The following is an 18,905-nucleotide window of genomic DNA, read 5'->3' as shown; positions in this document are numbered from 1 at the left end:
ACCTCCGTGCGAACGGGCAGCGGCGCCGCTTCTTGGGAAAGCTGCCGTGGCCCATCTGCAAAGCTGCCGCCTCCGCTCCCTTCCTTCGCCCGGCCTGCTTTTCCAACCTCACTTCCCTCCCTGCCAAAGCTCCTCCTTTTCTACTCAAACCGATTTTCGGGGTTCCTCGGCTTACACCCCTTGGCGAGAGACCCCAAACGTCCCTTTCTCGCCGCTCCTCCCTCCCTGCCCACAGAGGGTCTTGCCCTCCCCTGGCTCGTTCAACGGGGGGGGAATAGGTCAGGTACCCCTTTCCCCCCCGAGAACGACACGTGTAAATCTGAAAACGACCCTGGCAAGCTTCGTGCAAAGCCGCCAGGCAGGGACTCAGAGCCAGCAGCTGGAGGGGAAGAAAAAGTCGGCGCCGTCTGAGGAGTCTCTTCTTCGGCTATCTTGCTCTGCCCGTCTCCCGCTTGAAAGAACCTCCTCAGCGGATCGGTGCGGTGAAGAGGCCAGGCTTCCTTCGGGGGGCCTTTCATTCCTGTACAAGGGGGAAGGGGAACTCTCTGTGCTTTTGTGTGCGTGTGTGTGTGTGTGGCCCATCTGCAAAGCTGCCGAGGAAGGAGAAGCGGGATACTGGTTGGGTGGGGGAGCGGCAAAAGCGGGGGGGAGAGAGAAACGGCTCCGCCTTTGGTTCCCCCTCCTAAAGCACAGGGGCGCTAGAGAAAGTTTGGAGTTGGGTAAGGAAGTGCAAAATTCGGGAAGAAAAGCGGGGCGGCGGGCGAACGGGAGAACTGGGAGCATTGGGGGGGCGGAGGGGAGCGATTACTGTCTCGCTACTAAAACGAGGGCCGGCCACTCCGCTGGGGCGAGCGTGCCTGTCCCGCTCCCTTTCTCTTCCAAGCGGCGCTGCTCAGCGGAGACGGCGACGACGACCTCGGAGTCACAGCCTAGGATTGCTAAGAATGCAGGGCGGCCGCCAGCAGTGGAAGGCAGGAAACATCGGGGCTTGAGATCTCGCTTTCCCCCCCTCTTCCTCCCTCTCTCGTGCTTTACATAAACACAAACACACGCACACACACAAAAGCATAGAGAGTTCCCCTTCCCCCTTCTACAGGAATGAAAGGCCCCCCGAAGGAAGCCCGGAGACCTGCCGCATTTGTCAAACATTGACGAACACGGCAGCTGTGCAAACGGGATAGCGGCGGTTTGGAGAGTGCATGCGCACCTCTCCCAAGGACAGCGGCGGCTGACGCCTCCAGCTGGAATCACGCCCGTTAGCAGCAGCACCAGGAGCGTCTGCCGGGGCAAACGAGGGGAAGGGCGGCTCCCCCAGCCTCGCAGATCCTCGGGAGCGGCAAGGACAGAGTTTCTGCTCGGAGGGAGGGGGGAGCGCAGCTCGCATGGTCCGGCTTCGTCCTCTGGCCCGGCCCAAGCGCCGCCTCTCGCCCCCTGCGCCGGGGCCAGGCTGGGCACGCGAGGTGTTGTTCCCCTCCCGCAGGGCAGCCGCGGAGCAGACAAAGAAGGGAGGGACATGCTCCCTCCTTCTGCCCCCCTCCGGAAAAGCGGGCGGGGGGCAGGCTTCCTGGCCGGGCTTCTTTGGGATGCTGGCGCCTGAACAAAGGGCAGGAGCCGCCCAAGGTGGGCTGCAGCAACTCGCTTCTCTGCCCCCCCTCCAGGCAAGCGGGGCTTCGTCCCCCGCCTCTCCGGACCTGCCCGCGGCGCTCCGATCCTCCCACTTTTAAAAGCCGCTGTTCTTAGGACAAAAGCCCCCGTCTCCCCCTCCCCCCTGCGCGTGCCGGCCTGGCCCCGTTTGACGAACGCGGCAGGTCTCCGGACGGGACGGCGCGCACCTCTCCAAAGGGGAGACCGTCGTCACGCAGGTGCCTCCCATTTTGTGCATGCGCAAAATTGTTTTTGCACATGCGCGTGAGTGGACGCACGCGCGCGCACTTTTTGCGGCTCCCACTTTTTTGTTTGTGTGACGGAACCGGTTCTGAGTGGCTCTTTTCCTTTTTCCGGTTGCCGACCCCTGGTCTAGACCACTAAATTATTCACCATTCAAACTGGGGGAAGACCACCCCCTCCAGAGTTAATCATCTGATCCAGGGAGGCAGAAAACCCTAGAGCCTCTCCATTTGCCAGGATTTCTCCTTTACAGCCTCAAGGCACTTGGCCAGCATCATACAGCAACAACTATCTGACTAGAAGATATGTAATTGGGTATCGTTAACATACAGACAATAAGAAATGAAAGAATGAAAGATTAGCATTGAATGGTAGTAAAAACACCAGAGAAATTCTCATTAAAGGACCGTTGTAGGATTGGGTCATCCATCAGTATGATGTCTGCATCATACTGATGGATGACCCAATCCTACAACGGTCCTTTAATGAGAATTTTTCTGGTGTTTTTACTACCATTCAATGCTAATCTTTCATTCTTTCATTTCTTTCATTTTTACTACCATTCAATGCTAATCTCTAATCTTCTTAACTGGAGTACATTTCTGTGCACAAATATTCCAGAAGGATTTGCTTGTATTTAGGTGGTTACATGACAGGGCAAGGTGATGGTACTGCCCCCCCCTCCCCATAGCTTTCGAGATAGGTGTTTCCACATATACTCCCCAGAGATACAAGCCAAAAACAGTTATTAAGAGAGAGGAGTGAAAAGCTCTTACAAAAGAACTTTTCCATATCCCACCCTGGAAAGTGTGGGGTGGGGGAAACTGTTGGAATAATAACCAGACTTCTCAATGCATGAATTCTACATTATGAAACTTTATTGCTGGCATGCTGGACTAGCTGGGTGTAATACAAAAATAGTCTCTATACAAATGTTCTTCTCTATTTTTTTACAATAGGAATTTTGTCTGTGGTGTCTCACCCAACATGACAACTCCCCAAACCAAACCAGCAGTTCACAACATCCCTTTCCTGGCCCTTACCCCAACCCAGGGTCCTTTTCCATCTCTTTCCAATCAGCTTTTTATTGCAATAGATGGTGGAACACCCAACTTACATCAATGGAGTATTGCTATTTTTGTCAAGAGTGGGAGAAGGACCAGAACTTTCACACATATTGTTAACTATCTTGGGGAAGAGGAAAAGAAAATAAAGGTAGGAAGGGGCAGAGCTGTGGAGGGATAAGTTAGCATTCCTAAGATTTGGGAGATAACTCCCCTGGCACAGCTTCCTGCTCCTCTCCTGGGAAGATTACCCATCCTGGAGGGCAGAAAGCTGCTCCTTCCCCTGGCAACTTTGCTTACAACATTTCTATGGGAAGATTAAATCTAGGGTGCAACTTAAAGCAGGCTAGGAGGTTGCGCTGCAGGTGAGGCCTCCAAGTGCTCCTTCCTGCAGAGGGAGCTTTCCCACAGGTCTATGTCTGTCTGTCCCCCACATCCATATTAGAAATGCTTCTCTCACACTTGAGAATCGTGTTCGGGACTCCCTTGCATAGGTCTCACCAGGAGAAGGGAAGGCTGTTTCCTGGAAGGGCTATGGAAAAGCAATTCAAAGGCTAAGCACACAACTTTTCATTTCAGTAAATGAAGGCTGCTGCTGCCCCTGACCTCTGCTCTCATCCCTGGGCAAAGCTGCTGGGAAAGGACCCTCCTTGATCCCAAAGGTGCTTTTTTTTTTCCTAGGAGGCAACTGGACTTTCTTGTTTTTTCTCTGAAGATGTTTTGCTTCTCATCCAAGAAGCGTCTTCAGCTGAGTGGATGGTGGGGAATAGAAGGATTTATATTCCTTGCAGACAGTCATTTGCATCCTTTTAAAGTTGTTGGGACCATCTGGAGGTTTACCTGTGTCCTCAGGTACAGTGCAAATGGGTGTGGAGCCTTCTTGGCGGCAGGTTGTTTTCTGCCCTGGGTCCCTTCACCGTTGAAGACAGGCGCAGGGTGTTGGGGATGAATCTGTGTCTCTGAACCTCAAACTGAAGCACAAGAGCCTGTGTCTCAAAGAAAAAACAAGAAAGTCCAGTTGCCTCTTGGGGAAAAAAACACCTTTGGGACAACTGTGCCTGGATGACTGAGAATCTCCATAGACCCTGCTTGAAGGCCTAGATTCTACAGCTGCAGAGAGAAAAGATGGGTGTGTGTGTGTTGGGGTTGGGACGCTACCTAGTTCTTGAGGCAGGCTCCTATGCCATTTTCCAGAGACTGACCATGATAACTGCACCTGTGTCCTGTGTAGCAGTTCCAAATGATAGGCTAAGCCTCATTTGGATTTCACCAAATCTCCAAACATTGTTGGACTGTATTTTTTTCCTGTGCAAGTGTCAGAAATCTGCTTGTACTACTTCAATCAAGCAAACACACTCACACTTCTTTCTGCTGCTTGGTGAATTCGCCAAACAGTTTTTCTGTTCACCCCCAGGGAAGATGTCATGCCAAGACGTGACGGGCTTGCTCCAGTCTTCCAAAGGACAGCACATTGGAGAGCCAATGCTGCTGGAAAATGAATTGATGATGGATGAGAAAAGGAAACTGGAGACTCTGCAACGGAATCATCTCCACAGGACATGACGTATCTGGCAAGAAAGGCATCCAGTCCAAAAACCTCCCGTGGCTCAGGCATCACACAGCTGGATCCTAGCAAAGGACAACACCCTCCCCCCAACCTGTGCATGCAGGCAAGTGCTGTGACCAGAGACAAAGGTGAGAGTGTGCCAAGAGCATACGTGGAGGGGACTGAAGTGAGGTCTGTAGTGGGGGGAAGAGGTGGGGGATGGAGTAGAAAGAAGAGGGACGGGACAACTACCCCTCTTTCACATTATCAAAATTTTATCCCTTCAAACATGCCTCCATGGTTAATGGGGCAAGAGATAAAAATCAGCAGAATCAATGCAACATTACTGCACTTTTCAAAAGCTACCATTTTAAAAAATCAAAACCAAAACAGAACACCCAGGAGATCCAAAATAATTAAGTGGCTTGGAGACCAGCTTCCAGAAAAGCTACATTTTAAACAGCTCTGGGCTGAAACTTCCCCTAGCTGGAATCTGCAACAAATTGTCTTGGTTCAACAAACTCAGAATAAAGATGAGACATTTGCAAGACCATAATCACACTGGGGTCCCAAATTAATGCTTGCACAAGGTAATTCAACCTGGGGCTTAAATAACAGAACCCAGAGTATTGAACAAAAATGGGTTTAAGAAAGAATTACCTTTTTGAAACCAAGGGTAAAGGACACTGGAGAAAAAAATGATTAAGCTTATTCAAACCGTATAGAGCGAAATGCAATCCACCTGCTTTCCAGTTTGTGTTAGGAAAAGAGCCAGCTGGGACAACTTTTGCCAAAACCACTCTACATTTCAGTCCAGAGAACAGGGTGGTTAAAAAAGGCAGAGAGGTAGATTTCAGAGTCATAAGTAAAAGCAGGCTACTGTCTACGATGAGAGTTCAAATCCACCGGTGCTGGTCCCAGCCAGGTGTCTTCCACTTGTCCTCTTGTGGCAACCCTGGCAAGCAAAAACCCTTCAGCACGCAGGGAAGACTGCTACATTGCTTGGCACCTAGGCCCGGCCCCAATTCTTGTGCCAGACTAGGCAGGTGGAGCATGACTTCCGCCTCCTGTGGGAGCTACTTCCGAAGGTAGCGCTGTGCGAGAATGGCGGCGTCCAGGGCGTTCATGGGCTGGGCATCGTGGCCAAGGCGTCTCACTGGAGGGACGCTGCCAAACTGCCGCTTTTGCAGGAAGTTCTTTGCCTCATGGAGCGTGTTCTTCTCCTCCGCTAGCAAGAGCTGCTGCCTCATGTAATTCTCAAACTCGTACTGCGAACACTCCTCGGTCACCTTTGCCTGCAGGGAGGACAAAGTCTATTGGAGGGCCAGAACTGTGTCCAGCCCTCCCTGCCTTTTGCCACCAGAAGACAAATGCTGTTGACCTGCGGCTTCCTGAATCCCAGCCTCATTAAGAGGAGGGCAGACACTCTGCAAGTAGCTTTCAGAAGACACCTGCTTATTCTCTTTGCACATGCATGCCCATGCATGCACGCAAGCACACATGCATGCACACATTTACACACTTACATGTTTCCATGCCACTGATTCCTTGGCAATAGAAAATGCCAGTGTCAGAACCCATTCCTATTTCATTTTTATCTATCCCCTCTGACCCAAAATCAAATCTCACCTTTCCCTGGGTTCTGCCATACTCCCAAGGGGGAGGGGGGATGTGCCGGGGGGTGTGTGTTATTGCCTTTGCTTCCTCTTTCTGCTACAATGTAACCTTTTGCTTTCCTGCATTATCTCTCTCTCTCTGAACTTTCTCTCCCTAAACCAGTGATGGCAAACCTTTTAGGGGCAATCCAAAGCCCACTTATGGATCGTCGGGTGCTGGGTGGGTGTGGTCTATTGGGTGGGTGTGGCCCATTGGGTGGGCGTGGTTACAGTGGTAACGGCAGACTGGGTGGGACTAAAAAGTTCAATCCATCAATTCCAACTTTGCAAGATCTTTTTTTCCCCACGAGAAGTTGAAATTGATTGAACTTTTTTTTTTGCACACGGCGGCGGAGGCCTAAAGCGAAAAGATTTTATAAAACGCAGCTGAAGGCCTAGGACTGGGGTGACAGTGCGCCTGCCCACAGAGAGGGCTCTGCGTGCCACCTGTGGCACACGTGCCATAGGTTCGCCATCATGGCCCTAAACTGTTAGCTAGAACAAGGAATAAGGAATGTAACCTCCGTACCTGGTTTATTTCTATGCTCTCAGAGGAAGGTGTGAAGAGTCGCCCGACCATCGCTGTGTGAACCGGAGATGGGCCGATCTCCCCTTTTCCCATGATGGACCTAACACCTGGGGATTGGCTGTTCCACACTGGCCGGACGAACTATGGGGTGGGGTCTTGCTTGGGGATACCTTAACGTACCATTCTACGCAGAAAATCTCAGATCCTGTCTATTATGCCTGCCATCAACTACTCTTAATAAAAGTTCCTATTGGAAGAAATTGTTTCCCAAGAGTTCTGCTTTCTTAAGATGTGGGATTGAAGTGGCACACACATTTACACACTTACATGTTTCCATGCCACTGATTCCCTGGAAGTAGAAAATGCCAGTTTGCACTGATGGCTTGTCAGACTAGCAAAGGGAGAAGCCTATGAGATGAGTCAGGACAGCAAGAGATACAGAAATGTCACCAGCTCAGGCCAATCCTGAGCTAGATCATCCCATGCTTTCATCACTTTCCTTGCAGACACACATGCAGATAGATACATGGCACAGAGGGGGTCATAAGAGATTGGAAGAAGCTCCTGGAAAAAGCTCAGAACAAGACAGACCAGACCGTCTCATCAAGAGCTGCAACAGCAGTTGGGATGATGCTCAGTCTACACAAGGCCTCTCTGGGCATATCTTACCTCATGCGCATGTTCTGGGTTGACCACCTGATCGTCAACATCGGGCACTACCTGTAAGGGCCCACTGAGGGAGGACATGGACTGCCTGCAGGAGACAAAGGTTTGTTGATCAGCAGGGTGAAGGCTCCTGCTAGGAGCAGGCAGGATGTCACTGGACTCCGAAGTTTGGCCCAGCCCAGGGAGAGAATTTCCCAGCCAGCCCAGTGAGTGTCATAATGCACACCAGAGCACAGGGGAGCAAGTGCTCCCAAGGCATACCACAGCATAGGTTATTATCCTAGGCGCTTCTCTATCAGGATGGGGGAGGGAGATCAAGTTTAGCATCTTTCAGTTCATACTGCAGAGCCGAGATGATGCCCTCACCAGAGCAACCCAAAGACTGGCAAAGAAGAGCTAAGAGGCCAGAAATGATCAAAGGCCAGTCAGTTTGACAACCATCATTTCTCCCATTTATGCTCCCCAACAACAAATGCATCTAGAACTGAATCTCCTTCAGCCACCTGGTTGGAGACCCCAGGAGGAGTTCTTCCAATTTTTTTAGTTGCGATCTCTGCAAAGGCAGCATCTCAAATGAGGCCCTTGGTTAGAGGCAGAAAATGGCAGAAAAAGGCAAAACAAGGGAGCTGCCAACATGTGCTGTCAAACATGGAGAGTCCGGAAGTGCTGCAGAGGATTCCCTTTCAAACAGTCCACTTTGGACGAAGGGCAACCCAATCCAATCCACCCTCCATCTTGGGCTGGCATGCAGGGCAGAGCCACTCCAAACCACCTCTCCCCACGCAGGGCAGCCCCTGCAGCCTTGCCCTCATATCCCCCTCCCCACTCACCAGGATGCAATTATGGAGCTGAGGGATTCGAGCACTTCCGAGGCTGTCAGGCGTTGCTGAGGGTCTAAGACCAGCAGCTTCCGGATCAAGCACACGGTGTTTTCGGACACCCGCCCATCCCTGCTGGAGAACAGTGAAGAAGAGCTAGAGGAATGGCAAGTGCCCGAACCCCCAGAGCCAGAAAGAATGGGGGTTCAGAGAACGGGGGTGCATGGAGGATCAAGGGCTGCTTTCACTCACTCTGGGATGGTGTACTCAGCAGCCTTGATCTTGCGGAAGAGCTCTTGAGGGATGCTGTCGTAGAAGGGAAACTGTCCATAGAGCATGGTGAAGAGGACCACTCCCAGAGCCCACATGTCACTGGGCTTGCCACGGTATGGCCGACCTGCAGGCAGAGGAGGCACCCTAGCATGGTCCACTAAGAAGCAGGAGCTAAACCACCCAGCCAGTTGAGCTCACACTCTTTCTAGAGTAGAAGAAGGCCTCTCCCAAGCCACAAGTGTGCTGAGGCAGGGGGAGAACAAGTAAAGAAAGCCAGTGCTCTTCTTTCCCCCTCTCTCCCAGTCACAAAAAGCGGAACCTCTTTCCCATCCGCTAGTCCACCAGCCAGCCCAGAAAAAGAGGTTTTAGAGCAATTGTAGCTCTGTCTAGAGCAAGCTAGAAATAGGTCTGCTCTTCATTCTGGAAATCCACCCACTTCGACACCCAAAATGTGCTGTGCCTCCAGCATGAAAAACCTCCGGTTTCAGAAAATGGAATAGAGGGGAGACAGCAGCATCACAAAGGAATGGAAGCCATCGGGGTACAGAAAAGGGCTGTTAGAGACATCCCTGAGAAAGGGATGCTACTTACCGCTGAGGACATCAGGACTAATGTAGGCAGGGCTGCCCCGCTGGTCCTTCAGCAGGTCATCTTCACTCACCAAATGCTTCCCAAGACAGAAGTTGGTGATCGTAATTCGGTGGGTCCTGAAACAAAGACAGAATTAAAATGGAAGTGGAGAGAATTCAGAGGAGTGCAATGAAGGCGATATAAGACCCTGAAATGTGCCCTAGACTGAAGGAATGTATAATCTTCACACAGCGAAGATGTGATAGCTACGATCAGATATGTTAGCCACAAAGAAGATAGTTATAAACTGTTTTCCATGACCACCAAAATTAGGTCAGAAATTACCAATATAAGCTGTAGTTACCTAGATTTCATTTAAATATATGATAAGATGTGTACAACAGTGGAACAGTCTACCAATGGAGGTCATGGGTTTTGAGTCTCTGGAGTTTTTTAAGAGGCTGGGTAGCCAACTCTTTGTATACTGCAGAGGGTTGGAGCAGCTGATCCTTCTGGTCCCTTCCAACTCTACAATTCTATGATTTTATGAAAAGTAAGCAGAGTCCCAATAGAGGTCCACCCAGACAGCTTTCATGACCAATGGTACTAACTCACTGATTAGATCTGAATGCTACCAAATTCAAATAGCCTCCACTGGTAAGTATTGTGTCTATGAATTAACTTATAAGACTTTGGAGAACTAGGTCTGCCCAAAAACTCTCCAAAAGATCTTTGGGCTTGATCCAGTCCTTCAGTCTTCAGTTCCCTGGGGGGTGTTGAGAACTTAGAGTGTAACAGGGTGCAGAAGAGAATCCTGGATGCTGCACTGGGGAAACAGGGGAGGCTAATATCGCCTGAGTCAGAAAATCACCATCATTGCTCGTACCTCAGGTAACAAACAAGGCATGTATCAATTGGTTTCTATTTCATACAGCTGGGTAAAAGTTGCCAGAATCCTCAGAACTTTAGAAAAGGAATAGTGTCAAATTGCTGTCACATAAATTCAGCACCTTTTCAAAAGGATTCTTTGAGAGATGGAATATCAATTTAATTCTGAATTAAAAGCAGAATTAAATCGGAAGACTTAATACAAGAACAAATATTTTGGTGTTCTATCTCAGTTAACATTAGCTTAAAACATCTTCATCAATGATCGGGATGGGGAACTCATCAAATTCGCAGACACCAAGCTGGCAGGAATAGCCAACACTCAGGAAGACAGGCTTAAGATACAAGAGGATCTGGACAGACTTGAACACCGGGAGCTATCTAACAAAATGAAATTCAATGGTGAAAAAAGTAAGATTCTACATTTAGACAAGAAAAACCAAATGCACAGGTATAGTTTAGGAGGTACCTTGCTCAATAGTAGTAACTGTGAGAGGGATCTCGGAGTCCTAGTGGACAATCACTTAAATAGGAGCCAGCCGTGTGTTGCAGCTGCCAAAAAGGCCAACACAGTCCTAGGCTGCATTAACAGAAGGATAGAATCAAGATCACGTGAAGTGTTAATACCATTTTTACAAGGCCTTGGTAAGGCCACACTTGGAGTAAGGCATCCAGTTTTGATCACCACGATGTAAAAAAGATGTTGAGACTCTAGAAAGGGTGCAGAGAAGAGCAACAAAGATGATCAGGGGACTGGAGGCTAAAACGGATAAGGAACGGTTGCTGGAATTGGGTATGTCTGGTTTAGTGAAGATGGTAGAGGACAAGAAGGCCTGGAGGAACGTTGTCCATGGGGTCGCGATGGGTCAAACACGACTTCACAGCTAACAACAACAAAAGTTTAATGAAGAGAAGGACAAGAGGTGACATGATAGCAGTGTTGCAATATCTCAGGGGAGGGAGTCAAGCTATTCTCCAAAGCACCCGAAAGCAGGACAAGAAGCAATGGATGGAAACTAATCAAGGAGAGAAACAACCTAGAACTATTGAGAAATTTCCTGACAGTTAGAACAATTAATCAGTGGAACCACCTGCCTCCAGAAGCTGTGAATGCTCCAACACTGGAAGTTTTTAAGAAGAGACTGGACAGCCATTTGTCTGAAATGGTATAGGGTTTCCTGCTTGAGCAGAGGGTTGGCCTAGATGACCTCCAAGGTCCCTTCCAACTTTATTATTATTAAAATATTATTAAATTGAAAAAAGGAAAGAAACTTCCAACTCAGGCAAATACAGAATTAGGATGGATTTCATATAAAGCAGAACAAGGGAAATTTGCTAAGCAATAGTTAATTTATTGTTTTATATTCCCTTCTATCTACCACAGGAGGGGTTTTCAGAGCTACAGGATTTAAAACCAAAACAGCCATGATCACTGTAGAGAAAAGAGGATGGAGAAGGCAGCCAAACAATCAAATGCACCAAACCAAACTTCTGCAATCCAAGACTGTTTATGAATTCAGCCGCGAAGATGTTCCAAATTTTATGTGCTACCAGAAAGAGACCCTTTCCATGGAATCATACAGTTGGAAGATCTCAGGGACCAATCCAACCTTGTGCTCAATGCAGGATCCATTGCAGATTGCTGTCTAGCCTGTCTGAAGTCCTCCAGCAAAGGCCAACTGAGGGCTCTTTGCCATCAGGAAATTCCTCCTTTCCCGTGGGTCAATCCGTTGGCTCTCCCAGCAGTAAGAGAAGAGGTCCAATCCCTCCTCTCTTTCCTTGCCTTTCAGATGTCAGAAGACATCTTTTGCAAGCTAAACATGGCCCATTGCTTTCATCATTCCTCAGAGGGTTTCCGTTCCCACCTTCATTTTGTCCATGTTGTTTTAGACTGTGGTGCCCAGACGCAGACTCAGGGTCCAGTTTTCTCAGGAGCCAACCCTTATCCAGATAAGTGCATAAAAGAAGTCATAATCAAGCTCAGAAGGAAGAAGCTTCAGGTTCCCTGATCTCAAACTACTTGACAACTCTAGAAGCTATCAGTTCTGGCCAGTATATTCAAATGTATGAGTCCTGGTCAAAAACTCAGCAGCTACTTTTTCCAAACAGTTTTCTCACAGAACACATTGCAGCAACTTGACCTGGACATGGGCAAAATATGGCTCAGAAAGGTGGGGTTAGAAAAAGCTGTAGGTGGCAGAAGCCAAAGTAAGTTTGCATGAGTATCTCTTTCTGAAGCTGGAACAAAGAGTATCCCTGGAGCTAAGAGCTTTTGGGCCCTGCTTCCCCACACAAGTGGTGAATTCCAACCTCCAAGTTCCAGCTTCTAACTTCCTCAAAGCTCTCAGAATGCCCATTCAGCCTCCTTTCCAAGGCCAGAGAGCTGTGTGCATTCAGGAATTTTCACTCTCTGGCTGGAGGCTGGACCAGTTCTTTCCACCCAGAGTCTTGAAAGAACTTTGGGGTGCTTTCCCACGAGTAAATGAGAAAAGGCCAGAGGGCTGCTGCTGAACCCTTAAAATGCTGCTTTTAGGAAGATGCACAAAAACTGCTGCCCAGACACATTCTTCAATCTGTCTAGGCATAATGAAGAGAGATGGGCAGCCTCTTGGATTTAGGCTCTGTGAAATACAACTAGCTAGCCTGGTCTCCCTTCTGGCTGGCAGACTAGCTACCCCAAGGGTAATCACAATATTAGTTCTTGCTGTTAAGGAATAGTTTTGTGCCATTCATTTTATTGAACACACTTTTATTGGTCAGTGACTGAAATAATGTTTCTGCCTTTCTGCACCAAGGACAAGCTGCAGAGTAACTAGAGCAATGACAGTACCAACCTCCAATTTCTGACTGGGTTGCTGACTGACACATCTCCTCCTCACTCTTTTCCAGTACTACCAACTGCCCCTGATGGAAATGTCATCCATTCTTGGACCTTGCCCGCCAGAGAACAAAAAGAGGTGTGTGCAGGAGAAATGCCGTCTGTACGTGGCTGTACGTGGCTGACCAGTTGAAACATTTCAGGAGGTCTCTGCAGAAGACCTGCCCTGCTACCCACTTCCCCAGCTGTGTGCAAAGGACAAGTGAAGACACTCTGGGAACCCTCGACAACCCCATGGCTGAGCAATTTGCAAAAGGAACACACCTTTTGTTTAGCACCATGTTCCCCAGTTTCAAGTCTCTGTGCACAATGTTCTTCTGCAAAAATAAAACAATCCTACAATTAGAACAACTGAGATTATTCTGCCCAATGCAGAAGATCCAAACTAAGCATGTGATTGAATCCCCCAAGAGAAGAGCCCTGCTCAGTTCTGGCTTTTGTTCTTTGGCTCCTGCCAAGGCAGACTCTCAGTAAAATTTAGGGTTGGTGCCCTGACCGCAACATTCTTCTAGCCGTGCAAGATTCTGGGGCTGGTGTGCACTACGTTACACGGCTGCTACCATACTGTGGAATAAGTGCAGAAACATGGTACCTTGTGCAAGGCTTCCACCACCCGCACAACATCATAGAAGATGACAATGGTCTCTCGTTCACTAAGCCGCTTCTCTTTGATGACATAGTGCTGGAGATTGATGAGATCAGCTGTCTTGTCACTGAAGTCATGGGCACAGAGGCAGTCCAACACTAAACAAATACGTTTCTTCATTTTTCGGACCATCCGATTGGACTCCAGTTCTTCCACCAGCTCACAGGTTCTGTCCTGCATAGTCCCAAATCACAGGGACCAGTGTTAATTGAGCAGGGAGAAACCCACCCTACCCATTGATTAGACACAAGCCCACTTTGGCTGCTTCCATGAGGGCTATAACTGTAGGTTTTGTACCAGTGTAAAATTGCTCTTTACAACCATTAATGAAATTCTCATAGATTTCTGAAAAGAGTGGGTGGGTGCAGAAATATTTTGTCTTACTGGAAGCATACAGTTCTTCCCAGCAAGCATGCCCCAGACTTGCCAAAAGCTCCCTGAGGACATCCCCCGCCTTGCTTAGGCAATTGTGATTAAACTGGCACAGAGGGGCATTTGATCGCCAGAATCTCAGGCAGAGGACCTGGACTGAGACTGTGGCAGCTTCTGCAAGCAGCACATGACATCAAAACCATGATGTCCCCAAAACCAATTAACACGGGCTGCGCCATTTGAAGGTTTAAGAAAACAGGCCTCTCAAGGCTCCACCATGTCAGTGCTGGGAAGCCAGCAAGCAATGGGGTTTAGAGAAGGGCTCCAACTTCTACCTGGAAAAGGCCATGATGATGGACCACCCCATCCTGATTGTGCAGGAGAGAGAGGAGGGAGAACTCTGTGTGCAGCAGCATTTTGCCCTGACGTTCCTCTTGGGTTTCTGTGCCATGGTCATTCTTGTCCTCCAAGGTGAGGATCTTTGTGAATGAAACAAAAGGAAAAACAGCTCAATACAGTAACTTTTTTCAGGAAAGTCAGAAAGCACCAGTCTCAAATGCAATCACAGAGCACCTCAGAATCCAAAGTTGACATCATAAATAAAGGAGGCCCAATTTCCCTTTTTGATCGGGCTCAACACTCTTCCTGTTGCTGTGCCTGGAGGTTAGAGGACACATTTGAACATTAATGGTTCTAGGGCAGGTAACAGTTTTCACACCTTATGTTTATGACCCCTAGCAGCAGCAAGCGACTCAGAGAAGTGTAAGAAAGACTTGAGCCCTCTGGAAAAGCATCACCAGATAAAAGGGGCTGCTGTGGCTTTGGAGACTGGACAGCTGCAGAAGGCATCCCTCCTTGAAAGGGCTGCGCCTCACTTGATGAAAACCACCAAAGTTTTGGTTATGTTGCCACCACTGCATACTGACTTTCCACAGAAGATTGACCAGGCCTTGCCTATCCCACTCCCTTCTTACAACAGTATTTAGAGGACCAGATTGTTGTAAAAGGCTTAGAGCGGGTTGTAAAGTACAGTTAGGCTTATATACCACCCCATAGCACTTTACAGCACTCTCTGGGTGGTTTACAGTGTCAAAGCATTATTTGCATCTTGCCCTCAACAATCTGGTCCTCATTTTAACAACTTCAGAAGGTTTGGAAGGCCAAGTCAACCTTAAGCCCCATTAGGACCTAACTCCTAGCTGGGGGCAGAGTTTGCCTGCAATACTGCATTCTAACCATTGCACCACCAGGGCTTCTCTTAATATTCGCTGCATTCAATCCCACCTTTACAGATTCTGCAGTTCAGCAGATCTTTAGGATTTAAACACTGTGTCTCTCTTACATGTCAGTTATTTCTGGGAAACTGCTTCTGTAAATTGTTTCTTACCTTCAGCTGATAAAAGTCATCTGTCCCATCCTTTCTTGCCAAGCACTGAACAATGCTAGGCACTGGGGAGTTGCCTAAACGTGGGCCTAGGAACATAAAAATAGAACATCTGCCGTGTTAGCCTATCCCCAGAAGCTCCCTCTCTGCTCAGCAAGATGTGTTTTTCTAAAGAAAAACAGAGATGGCCAAGAAGAAGCTGAAATGGTGATGGCCCTAATGTGTCCTTTCCAGCTCAGCTGTGGCCATCTACTCTGAAACTGAAGCCAGAAGTGTCACACAAAAGTGTAAACCCTGTAGCGTCTTTTCTGAGAAAGTGCAACCTTTTCTTGATGAGCCAGCTGCACTGGGGCACTAGGGACAATTATGACAGCAGCGACCACAGCAGAAAGGGATTCAAAATCTTTATTCCCAAATGCTGAGATCAGAGACAGGATTGAGTCTCAGCTCCAATCCTCACACCATCTGGTGATGAAAAGAGGCTGGGATACCTTTCAGGAGTTCTGCAATGCTGTAACCTGGCTGAATATATTGTCTGTCAAGGACCAGGAATCTCATCCTGTTTTATGAGAGAACTCATTAGGCAAAGGAAATGTCCTGCATGTCTGATGATCTTACAGCACTGAATAGCTGGTTAGTTGCAGTATCCCTTGAGGCAAAAATCTCTTCTTACCAAGAATGAAAGGCCCAGCTCTTTTGGTGTTACTGCTGGAAATCCCTGGGCAGAGGACCTTGGCTGATGTTTCCCCACCACCTCTATCAGAGGTTCGTCGCTTCATTCTGAGTTCTGGGAAGGAAAGGCAGACGCTGCTTTAAGCTCAATTCTTTTCCTCAATGGAGCTTTCATATCATAACTACCTTTTTGTACCACACAGAAGCTCACAGATTTACACCCATTTCTTGCAATGGAACTTGTGGATGACTTGGGGGGGGGGGAAGGGAAGAGTTGCTGCCTAGGAAGCAATCAGAGAAGACAAGCAGGAGCCCCCAGTGGTTTAATGGTCAGAGAGAAAGGAAGGATCCACTACATGAGGTTTCCCTCATCTCACTGCATTCTAAGGATGATTTCAGCAAAGTGATTTTGAACTAATTCAGGCCTCTGGCACCCAGGACTGCCCACCCACAGCAGAAGCACCAAGAATAACAGGGGAAATAAGAGAGGTTCTCGCACTATTAAAGCCGTTTAATGGATGAACCCCTTCTTCTTTGGAGATTCCAGGTAGTCTCCTCTTATCAGCAGACTTGAAACAGCTGTGGCTGATGCTGCTACAGCCAACAGAAATTGGGGAGAGCCACCCTAGTGGCAAGGGGCTGAAGGAATCTCCTCAAAGCGGGTGATACTCCAAGAAAGAGGGCCATGGAAAATCCAGTGTCCCTACCAAAGACTGTTCCAGTTTTCCTGTAGTTGGACACCAGGCCAAGCTGTCAAGAGTGGCTGCTGCCTGCCTTCTGCAATGAGAGAGTAGAGGGGGCTCTGAGAGGAAGCGAAACAGCATGGTCCATGGGAGCAAAGATGCTGTCAGGTAAATTCTCATACTTCTTTAGCTCCCTGCTGTTTTACTTACATATTTTGTTTTTTTCTCATGGACTTTTCTACTTCTTATGTCAAATTATTCTTAGCACTTCAAACAGCATCAAAAACAAACAATTGCAGACACCCTTCAAACTATTTTACTGGGGAGAAATTTTACTGGGAAGTCAAGTATGGTTTGGCTTTTAAGGAACACAGGGCAGCCTCATAAGCTAATTTGTCAGTCTAAGATGATTGGTGCACAAAAAGAATGTGTCCACATGTCCATGTTTGCCTGTGTATTTCTTCTAAGGACATCATTGTATCGGGCAGTGTCAAGTTTCCCTTCCTAGACTAACTGACCCCTAGTCAAGACACACTTGATATGTGCATACACACACAGACACACAGACATACAGATATGTACATAACATCTTGGTGTTAACTTCCGGGTGGCAAGGCTCCGTCGCTGGTGGCCGTTTCGGCCGTCAGCCCCGTTGCTTTCCGTTTGAACCGCTAAAACAGCGACGATCAGCTGTTTTGCGGCTTGGAAACCCTCTCCTCGAGAGAAGAGGGGAGGGTGAGTGTTCAGGTAGGGGTAGAGCTCCCCTAGAGCCCCAGAGTTAAAATTCTGGGGGTTGAAGGGTGAGAGCCCCCCCCCGCGGTAGCCTGAAGTTGCTCCGGACTCGGGGACTCCTCTGCTCCAAGGCTTTGGAGCAGAGCAGGATGCTGCAACCATCCCTGCAATCAACATTTAACTTTGGATTACTTGGATGCAGGCAGAGCTGTGCAGGAGAATATTGAAACAGCAAGTATTTGAACTTTAACTCTGGTTTACTTTGAAAGAAAAGATGACGCAGGAGTGAATTGTTAGCGACAACGGGAAGAATAAAAGGACAGGAGAAATATTATATAGATTGAGAAGAAAGAAATTGTGCCCTTTTTTTACAATCACCCCTTATAAATATTTGGAACTGATCTAATAAGTGATTTTAAAGAATTGGACATTTCACAGGGAAATAACAAAGTTGCAAGCGGGGTGGAAAGTGAAAGTGCGCAACGAAAATTAACTGGGTGTTAAAATGGCTTTTAAATCAACTAAAGCTTCTGTTACTAAAAGTGGTGGTGTTACACCAGTTCAGCATTCTTTATTACAGGCTTTGATGCCTCCTCCTGTGGCACCTGCACTAACATAAAAGATTTACAAGATGCTTTAAAAATACAATCTCAGCAAATAGCTGAACTTATTGAGGAGAAGAATACTGAAATAAGAGCAGACATTTTGGCTGCATTTCAGGGGCTTGCAGTTTGTATTGAGCGTCTGGATGAGCATGTGGAAGAGGTGAATCAAAATAATCTGAGATTGGATGTTAAAATGTTGGAAGCCGAAAATAAGATGGAAAAGATTGATGATGACGTAGTTATGATACAATATAGAGATATGGAGTTTGCTTTGAGGATTAGAGGATTGAAAGAGGACCCAAAGGAAAATTTGAAAGAGTTATTGGCACAAGCTCTTGAACCGATCTTGGAGTGTCAAGCGGAAGACATTATGGGGGATATAGACAAAATATTTCGTGTCAATTCTTGGATTGCCAAAGAAAATTACCTAGAGATGTGGTGGTCTACTTTACAAAGAGATTGATTAGAAATGTGATTATTCAAGCTTTTTATAATAATAGATTTAAAGTGGCTGAGCAAGAAGTTTTAATTTTGAAAGAGTTTCCACCAAGAATTTTAAGGAAAAAAGAATTTGCTTTTTTGGCAGATGAATTAAAGAAACGGCAGCTTCAGTTTAGATGGGAGATACCAGCAGGCTTGGTGGTGAATTATGCTGACACGAGATATCATCTTAATACAGTTTTGAAGGCACGAGATTTTTATTCTAACATATTGAAGGCAGGTCCTCCGCCATCTCCAGAATTTAAAGGAAGGAAGGAAGAAGGAGTGCGTCAGACTCAAATGGAGACTACACAAGGAGATGAAGAAGTTGTTTTGCGGATGGTTAAAGAATCCCCGCAAATTTTAGAAGTTGAGCAGCCCCAGACGTCCTCAGAAGAAGTTAAGGAACAAAGAATGACACGGGCTGCAATCAGACGAATGAGACAAGAACAAGAACAACAGAAAGCTACAATCATATCTCAAGAATCTACCTATAGTGAAGCAGTGGGAGGAGCCAGACCGAAGAGGCAGGTGCAGGTGGTTTTGCAAGATGCACT

At 47.7% G+C, this 18,905-nt stretch overlaps 1 protein-coding gene across 2 annotated transcripts in view; it reads right to left on the bottom strand.

Annotated features, from left to right (window-relative positions):
* Positions 1 to 2,747: 2,747 nt before the first annotated feature.
* The window catches only part of STK40 (serine/threonine kinase 40), a 51,827-nt gene continuing 35,669 nt past the window's right edge, over positions 2,748 to 18,905 (bottom strand). The window contains exons 2-11 of one of the 2 annotated variants that reach the window (XM_083369147.1): positions 15,850 to 15,963; positions 15,180 to 15,265; positions 14,128 to 14,271; positions 13,367 to 13,594; positions 13,039 to 13,091; positions 9,030 to 9,145; positions 8,418 to 8,562; positions 8,178 to 8,300; positions 7,351 to 7,435; positions 2,748 to 5,792 (exon numbers count right to left, since the gene is read on the bottom strand). In XM_083369147.1, coding sequence (XP_083225273.1) covers positions 5,574 to 5,792; positions 7,351 to 7,435; positions 8,178 to 8,300; positions 8,418 to 8,562; positions 9,030 to 9,145; positions 13,039 to 13,091; positions 13,367 to 13,594; positions 14,128 to 14,271; positions 15,180 to 15,265; positions 15,850 to 15,963 — 1,313 coding nt within the window. In that variant the 3' untranslated portion in view covers positions 2,748 to 5,573. The remainder of the gene's footprint in view (positions 5,793 to 7,350; positions 7,436 to 8,177; positions 8,301 to 8,417; positions 8,563 to 9,029; positions 9,146 to 13,038; positions 13,092 to 13,366; positions 13,595 to 14,127; positions 14,272 to 15,179; positions 15,266 to 15,849; positions 15,964 to 18,905) is intronic. The other variant, XM_083369148.1, reaches the window with a different exon arrangement.

Source organism: Vipera ursinii (assembly GCF_947247035.1).
Source record: "Vipera ursinii genome assembly, chromosome: 9".
Taxonomy (NCBI): Eukaryota; Metazoa; Chordata; class Lepidosauria; order Squamata; family Viperidae; genus Vipera; species Vipera ursinii.
The sequence above is the reverse complement of the archived record's forward strand: the minus strand, read 5'-3'. Positions and strand labels throughout refer to the sequence as shown.